Source organism: Sabethes cyaneus, chromosome 3 (assembly GCF_943734655.1).
Source record: "Sabethes cyaneus chromosome 3, idSabCyanKW18_F2, whole genome shotgun sequence".
Taxonomy (NCBI): Eukaryota; Metazoa; Arthropoda; class Insecta; order Diptera; family Culicidae; genus Sabethes; species Sabethes cyaneus.
In genome coordinates, this window is record NC_071355.1 from 103,317,694 (window position 1) to 103,326,724 (window position 9,031).

Below are 9,031 nucleotides of genomic sequence, written 5' to 3' on the forward strand. Positions count from 1 at the left end.
TTCCTGGAAAGCTCGAAGGACCACCTGCGAAAGTGCACCTGAAACCAGGGACATCCCCAGTTTTCGCGAGGGCTAGAGACGTGCCTCTTGCGCTGCGTGACCGGTATGCAGCCGAGATAGATAAGAAGCTAGCCTCCGGATTCTACGAAAAAGTGGACTACTCCGAGTGGGCATCGCCAACCCACATCGTCATGAAAAAGAACGGAAGTATTCGGATCACCGGTAACTATAAACCGACCGTCAATCCAAGAATGATTATCGACGAACATCCGATACCGAAAATCGAAACGATCTTCAACAAAATGAAAGGAGGAAGGAGCCGCCTTGTTTTGCCGCTTGGACGTAACGGACGCCTACACTCATCTCCCAGTCGACGATGAGTTCTGTCATGTGCTCACTCTCAACACTTCAACGCACGGGCTCATTAGTCCCTCAAGAGCCGTATATGGGGCTGCCAACATCCCGGCTTTTTGGCAGCAACGCATGGAATCCATTCTTCAAGGACTGGATCACGTTGTCAGCTTCTACGACGACGTCATCGTATTCGCTAAGAACTTCGACGAGCTCCTGCTAGCTCTTACCGCAACGATGGACAGGATGAAACAAAATGGTCTACGACTCAACCGTACGAAATGCATCTTCGCCACGTCATCGCTCGAATGCCTGGGTCATCGGATCGACCGCCACGGCTTGCACAAATCGGATAAGCACGATGAAGCTATACGTGACGCACCACGTCCGACTACCCCGGAGGAATTACAGCTATTCCTAGGTAAGGCAACCTACTATAGTGCGTTCATTCCCAATCTTTCTTCAAGGGCTAGAAGTTTACGCGACATGTTGCTAGCCGATCCATTCGAATGGACACCCGAAGCAGACAGGGCCTATCAAGACTTAAAACAGGTTCTGGTCTCACCTCAAGTGTTAATGCAATATGACCCTTCCCTACCGCTAATTCTTGCAACGGACGCAAGCAAAACTGGTCTTGGTGCCGTTGTCTCACACCGTTTGAGCAATGGCATGGAGCGACCGATAGCATACGCCAGTTGTACCATGTCCGCCACCGAACAACGGTACCCACAAATCGACAAAGAAGCTCTCGCCTTCGTTTGGGCGGTAAAGAAATTCTTTCACTACCTATACGCGCGTAAGTTCACGCTGATTACGGATTATAAGCCGCTTACGCAAATCTTCCATCCAGAAAAATCACTCCCTACGCTGTGTATTAGTCGAATGGCAAACTACGCCGATTACCTGGCTCACTTCAATTTCGACGCGGTCTACAAACCAACCAGTCAAAATACGAATGCCGACTACTGCTCCAGAATCCCAAGCCAAACGGTACAATCTGATGTCAATCGCTTGTCTCTCCACGAGGGAAGAAATAACGAAGACGAGTTTGAACAGTTTTCCTTACATCAGATTCAGCAACTGCCAGTGCGAGCGGAACACATTGCACGTGAGTCACGAAAGGACACGAACCTTGGAGGGATCATTCAAGAACTGGAATTGGGACGAAATTTAATGCAGCTGGGTTACAAGTCACCGGAAGCAAGATACACCCTAGTTGCTAACTGTCTACTCTTTGAGCACCGTGTTGTCATACCACCTACTCTTCGGCAAACGATCTTGAACGACCTTCACGTGGGACACATTGGAATCGTCAAAATGAAGGGATTGGCACGTTCTTTCGTATACTGGCCAGGGATAGACGCCGACATCGAAAACACGGCAAGATCCTGTACGGAATGTGCACAACATGCATCAGCACCACCGAAATTCAACACACATCATTGGGAGTACCCGAACGGTCCATGGGAGCGAATACAGGTCGACTACGCTGGTCCAGTGGCAGGTTCGATGCTGCTAATCGTCGTCGACGCATATAGCAAGTGGGTCGAAGTTAAAATCACCAACTCAACTACAACTGCTGCCACGATCAATCTTCTCGATGGATTATTTGCCGCCTACGGAGCACCAATAACAGTTGTATCGGACAACGGTCCTCAATTTACTGCCGAGGAATTCTAATCGTTTCTCCAGCGTAGCGTAGTGAAGTACCACAAGCTCTCTGCGCCCTACCATCCCGCAACAAACGGACAAGCCGAGCGCTACGTCCAGACTGTAAAAAATGCACTTAAGTCGATGGGATCAACCAGCAATACTCTGCAAACCGACACCAACGAATTCCTGCAGCAGTATCGAAAAGCTACACACTCCGAAACCGGAGAATCACCAGCAAAGTTATTTCTTGGTCGAAACATCCGAACCCGGTTGGATCTCGTCAGACCACAGGATGTCAGCACGAAGAAAGCGGAAAAACAACGAGCAACGTTTGACTCGTCATTTCGTTCCTTCACACCTGGACAACACGTCTACTACCTGTCGGGAAATCCTCGAATGGACAAGTGCATCCCAGGAATTGTATCTGCTCGCCTGGGAGATCTCCACTACGACATTGTTTACAAGGAAAACATCTAAAACGTCATGTTGATCAAATTCGACGTTTCCACGACAACGAGTGCAGCCAGAAGTGCACCCAGTCTCCAAGTGAATCAAGCTCGAATAGAACCCTACAATTTCCACCGAGTGGAACAGGTGAGGCATCTCGTCGTACACATTTTTATCGAGATATCGTGACGTCACCGCAATTCGACCGAGAATCAAGTTCATCGTCAGAATCCTCGTCTGAGGGATCCGACACACCAAATGGACGGTTCTTAACACCGAATAGCAGTCCGGGCCGGTCAATCGATGGCTCACCACCAGTATTGCGTCGTTCGGAAAGACAAAGTCGCCCACCTCGTCGGTATTCTCCATAGCTGAAATTTCTTTCGCAGAAGGGGGAGGAAATGTTATGTATGCACTCTACTCGATTCTAATCCACAGATTTTTCCGAGTGTGTACTCGTTGACTTGTCATCGTTCAGTTAGAAGTAAGATATTAAACCGCGCGTCACGCGTCATGCGAGTTTCTAAATTTCGCGATTCTTTTAATTAATAAAAGTTATGTTTATTAGTAAACGTTCCGTATAGTATTTTTTTATCGACTAATCACCCACATACCCGACATTAATTATAATGCAAAACAATACTTCTGCCTCTATTAAAGGAAGAGGAGAATGTGTATTTCATTTGTATGGAATGAGGGGGGAAGTATGGAAGAGGGGGGGCTCTTAAAAGATGGAGGGGTCATAGTTCCCTTCCTAAAGAGGTTAAGGGTCTGAAAAAAATCCTGCCTCCAAAAACACCCACATGCCAAATTTCCTTTTGCTCGATTAGTTCTCTAGTTATGCATAAATTTGTGTTTCATTTGTATGGCAGACCCCCCCCCCCCCAGTGGCGGAGGGGTCTTTTACCATCATGAGAACCTTCCACGGTTTCAAAAACCCCTACATGCAAATTTTCACGCCGATCAGTTCAGTAGTTTTCGATTCTATAAGGAACATACGGGCAGACAAACAGAAATTCATTTTCATAGGTATAGACTGGTATGGAAGCCCTAAAAAAAAGGAAAGGCAAATTACCCTATTTTGATCATTTTGCCGCTTAGTCTATTCAGTAGCTCATACGTTCTCTCCTCAGTTGTTATTATTTTATACTTAAGCAAGTCACATAGGCAATCTAGATTAAACTGTAGAAATTCAAAACGTATTCAAGGCAATATTTTTCTAACTTTACATTTAAGCTGTCTTAGGAACTTTCAGAATCGCAGTACCTAAAAAAATTAGATGACGTGACTGACGGTGAGAATCAGGTCTAAATGAAATCCATCCTGTTGGAACAGAGAACACCTGTCATTTTTTGTAAGTGGAAATAACAGAAATTCCAATATGTTTGTCTAAATGTCGTCTTTGCCTGAGAAGTAAAGCGTACGCATTGAGAATATACGGGAAAATTTCCCAATAAACATTTTCGTTACATAACGGTTTATCAAGCGCTTGTTACCCGGTTATTAGCTATACAACGGTTGAATAAGCTATTAATCAAAAAAAAATGTTTGTTGGGTTGACTTTGAATATTTTCGTTGATTTTCACTTTATCAATTAAAACACAACCCGTACAGAATTGACAATTATTCGTTCAAAAATTTTCATCATTTCGTGACGCTCGCCTTTTTAGATTTTTTGAAATTATACCTTAGCTTGCAGTGAAACGTAGTCCTACGCTAAAAAATTGATGGAATAAATGATAAGTTCCGTTATTGCGAATATAAAAAGATCTCTCAAGAACAAATAATTAGTAATTTGAATGTATATAAAATAGTATAATAACTAAAATAATATAACAATGTTTGTAGTAGAATTATTTTTGAAAAGTATAATTTTGGCAAAATCTTAATTACTGAAATGAAAAAACAGGCGGCACGACCCAAGAAACATTTATGCGCTGAATAAACTTTTTAGCAGCCATAATTATTCAGCCATAGCTGAATATGCATCGAATACAATTTATGTAAACAACTGTACAATACTTATTCAGCCGAAGTTGGAGAACTTATTCAACCTTTTTTATTCGAGGCGGAAAAAACACTTGTTCAGCCGTTAAATCGCCTCTGGGCGCCTTGTTTCCAGCTTTGCGCAAATTGGTTATTTAAAAACGCGCATAAGCCTCTATTAAGCTATATTACAGCTTCAAAGCAGCTATTAGCAAGCCCGAAGCTTGAATTAGATGTTTAAGAGCTGAAAAAAGGATTTTATTTCTAATACTAAACCATAGTTCAGCCACAGGTTGAATAAATTCTGCTAAAAACGTTTGATCAGCCTGGAATTGTTACTTGGGTAGCTGCTTTCAAAGCTACAATGGAGCTTAATAGAGGCTTTTGCGTGTTTTTAAACAACCAATTTGCGCAATGCTGTCAATTCTATTTTTAGAACGAGAAATAGTTTTGCAATGCTTTTTCAGTCGCTTAATCAACGTCTTATCAACCATTATACAGCCAAAAAATGATCTATTTTTAAATTTAAAAAAGGAATAGAACGCGTCATATTTATTTTGCTATGGCGTTGTATGCTATGTTTTAAATTTTGAATAACTTGAATTCGTATATGCAAGCTAATTAAAATTGCATGTCGTCATCTTTCGGGAATTGAACCGCCATCTTTTGATCCATAAGCACTCATCGTATGATCCGCCCCATCTGCATCTGCAGAACAGACAGTGAAAATATCTTTACACTTGAAGCAGTCGATAATGTCGATAACTGACATATTTTTGCTGCCAGTCGAATTGCGAAACTCTTTGATCTGACAGTATGTATGCTGTGAACCGAATGAAAGCTTGGTATTAGTTTGTAAAGCTACTATAACACCCTTAAACTGCTTTAAAGAAGTTTGAAAGCTGTGAGCCTAATGAAAGCGTCTACTGGTTTATAAAGCCACTTTAACACCTTTAAGCAACCGTAAAACGGTTCTATGTTTATGGCTGTTTAGAAGGACTTGTTTGGCAGAAAAATCCGCTATTAAGCTTGTTTATCACCTTTGGAGGAAAGCGGGTTTGGAAATTTAAAGTAGCTTAAACATCGTTTGTTCAAACACCATTTGAGTGCTTACTTTATGCAGCTTGGATCGCCTTAAACCAACTCGTAAACAGCAATTGCTCTTGCTATTTACGGGTTGGTTTAAGGCGATCCAGTGTACAAGATTTTTCAAAAACAGACACTGATGAAGCCTGCATGTCGTAGGCGAAATACGAATAAATATAAATAGCAGAATTTAATTGGAAAGTTTTTAATTTCAGAAAACGGTTCAATTCCCGAAAGATGACGACTTGCATTTTTAATTAGCTTGCATATACGAATTCAAGTTATTCAAAATTTAAAATATAGCTTACGACGTCAAAGCAAAATAAATTTGACGCGTTCCATTTTTGAAATTTAAAAATAGATTATTTTTTGGCTGCATAAAGGTTGATGAGACGTTGATTAAGCGACTGAAAAAGCATTGCAAAACTATTTCTCGTTCTAAAAATAAAATTGACAGCATTGCGCAAATTGGTTATTTAAAAACACGCAAAAGCTTCTATTAAGCTCCATTGCAGCTTTGAAAGCAGCTACCCAAGTAACAATTCCAGGCTGATCAAACGTTTTTTAGCTGAATTTATTCAATCTGTGACTGAACTATGGTTTAGTATTAGAAATAAAAACCTTTTTTCAGCTCTTAAACATTTAAGTCAAGCTTCGGGCTTGCTAATAGCTGCTTTGAAGCTGTAATGTAGCTTAATAGAGGCTTATGCGCGTTTTTAAATAACCAATTTGCGCAAAGCTGGAAACAAGACGCACAGAGGCGATATAAAGGCTGAACAAGTGTTATTTTCCGCCTCGAATAAAATAGGTTGAATAAGTTCTCCAATTTCGGCTGAATAAGTTTGTACAGTTGTTTACATAAATTTTATTCGATGCATATTTAGCTATGGCTGAATAATAATGGCTGCTAAAATATTTAATCAGCGCATAAATGTTTCGTGGGAGGGCTGTTTATTAAGATGGCAAATCGTTTATTCAGCTAGTATAGCACAATTATTGAGAATATTGACGGGTTGTGGAGAGGTTGAAGATGCGCCTAATCTGCTTGTGACACTATTATGTGAAGCAGCTGATTTACAGCGCAATCGTTGGCTGCTTAAATACTTATAGAATACAGAGGCCTTTGTTTAAATTTATTCAGCGTCTACAACCTGTATTCAGAGTTAAATCAGCTGTGACCAAATCAGTAGCATTTTAATTCAGCTTCGATGTTTGTTGGGGAGAACAAATTAAGTAGGGTACTTGATCCAATAGTTGTGGTAGTACCAATAGTTGCGCTACTATTCATTATTAATGCATATTTTCGTCACCGTAGCATTTTAGATAAAACAATTACATTCATTATATAAAACAGGTTTTTAGAAGTATTGGTAGTTAGACTACACCATTTAAAATTAAAGCATTATTTGCTAAAATGCCAATTTTCCAAAATCCAACGCGCAGTTGGAGCGCACAACTATAGGCGCTCATCTATAGTTTTGCTACGATGTTTTTTCACTTAGCAACCTAGCAATGTATATTGAATACCACAACTAAAGGAACATCAAACTTAACCAAGGAAACATTAGCGCAAATGTTGATACAATATAATTGAATCGGAAAATTCATTTTTTCTTTATAAAGCTTCTCATACAACGAAAGCAATTGTCTTGCCTTGTGACAAATACCTTGTATTTGATAAATTTATATCCCACAAGCATTAATTGAAGCATATACCTCAATAAACAAGCAAAATGAAGTTATATTGTGCTTAGTAGCGCAACTAATGGATCATCTACCCTATGTGACAAAATTTTAAACTATTTCAAATTTTTTTATTGAATATTTAGGGGGAAGTCCCCCAGCGCCGGACAGCTCCCAATACCCATTTATGACTTTCATAGTTCAAATGGTGCACCTTAGTAACTAAAATGATAAAATCAATAAAAAGGACAAAACATTATGTATGATGTTATAGGTCAGAATCATTCATCTGTTTTCATAGATATTTGTTTGTTTTATCTACCGCTGATCGAATTGTTATGTTTCGGTTAAATTTTGGATCAGCATTACAGTATTATTCGGTCACATAAAATTTCGTTTTTCATGTATAAAATATCTTTCATTAAATATTTTTCAAGCTCCATAGTTGTACACAGTGATTCCTGCCACCCAGTACAGGACACTGAGCCGTCCCCCAATACCGGACAGCAAAATGTTTTGTTTGGTTCTGTCAAATTCTTGGATGAGATCAAGATTTGCAAAAAAGGGATTGAGAAAAAAAACATCACTTATAGCGAACCGGCTAGTATCTTAAATATGAAAAGAACAGGGAAACCAGTTGATAACCAATTTTTTGAAGAAAACTGAAGGGTTTCTCCGAGCAGGAGAAAATTACTGAAGAATACCTGATCCAGATATTTTTTTGGTGAATAACTGCATATCTGAATTTGGAATTGACGGGTTTGACATTAGAGGTAAAATAGCTAAAAATGCAAAGAGGCAAAGAGGCCTCTTTGCCTGTTTTGATATACTTACCTGCGATTAAAAAATGACATAAAACTAAAATAACAGTTAACAATATTACGCATGAAATAACCAATATTTTTTTTGCTTTTTTATTGAAAATTATTTTTAAAACATTATTGATGGTAGATTGAGCATATTTGCAAAATAATGAAAATTGAAAGATAGATATTTATCAAAAACAGCTGGTGCTGATAGAAAACTGATGTCATATCTGGAGTTCGAAGACTATTTTACGTGACAATCAAAAGAAATTGTGTCAAGGTACGACAAATTTCTTTTTTACTATTGACATGTTGACTTTAATCGTCTTCAAGAAGATATTGGAAAATACTGCATAGTAGAAAATGGTCAAACATGAAATAATTAAACTGAAATTACTCGAGTTAGAGAAAAAACCAGTTTTTTATTTTCACATATGCTTGAGATAAAACTCCAAGCTTTCAGAAACGGCCAAGTTTGATTTTTTTCGTTTGCCCCTTTTTGAGATATTCTATTCCAAAAAAGACTAAAAAAACACAGGAAAAACGTTAGAACTCGTTATACGTATGAGTTTTCAACATACAATGTTCTACAAAAATATGTCTTTTGATAAGATAACCAACTTTGTAAAAAATTATGATGCAATAAAACCACTGCATTTGAATAAATCAGCGAAAAAGTGATTTTTGAGAGGTCTTGTTGTAAAACACTCTGTAAGTTAGAAACGCCTAAAAATACGCCTACTATGTCTTTAGCAAAGTTACTTATATAATCTTTAGCTACAACTTTGTCGACAAAATTATCCTTCTATCTCTTTCTTATAAAAAGTTATTATCGATTATGTGTTTACAAGCCAAACTGGAACTAGTCGTTGATTTCGCATTATTTGTCTTTTAGAGTTGAACAACTTTGCTGAACATTGTGGGGAGCTATTATAAATCGCTTAGCCGCAAAAGTAAGTTTCCACTTAACTTTCGTTTCTGGACCACTGTGCATTGATTGATATTTAATGATCTAGAAC

General features: G+C 38.9%; 1 protein-coding gene across 1 annotated transcript; it reads left to right on the top strand.

Annotated features, from left to right (window-relative positions):
- Positions 1 to 483: 483 nt before the first annotated feature.
- LOC128739968 (uncharacterized protein K02A2.6-like) lies at positions 484 to 2,031 on the top strand. The gene has a single exon (XM_053835474.1). It carries the CDS (start codon positions 484 to 486, stop codon positions 2,029 to 2,031), a length of 1,548 nt encoding a protein of 515 aa, XP_053691449.1.
- The last annotated feature ends 7,000 nt before the right edge of the window (positions 2,032 to 9,031 follow it).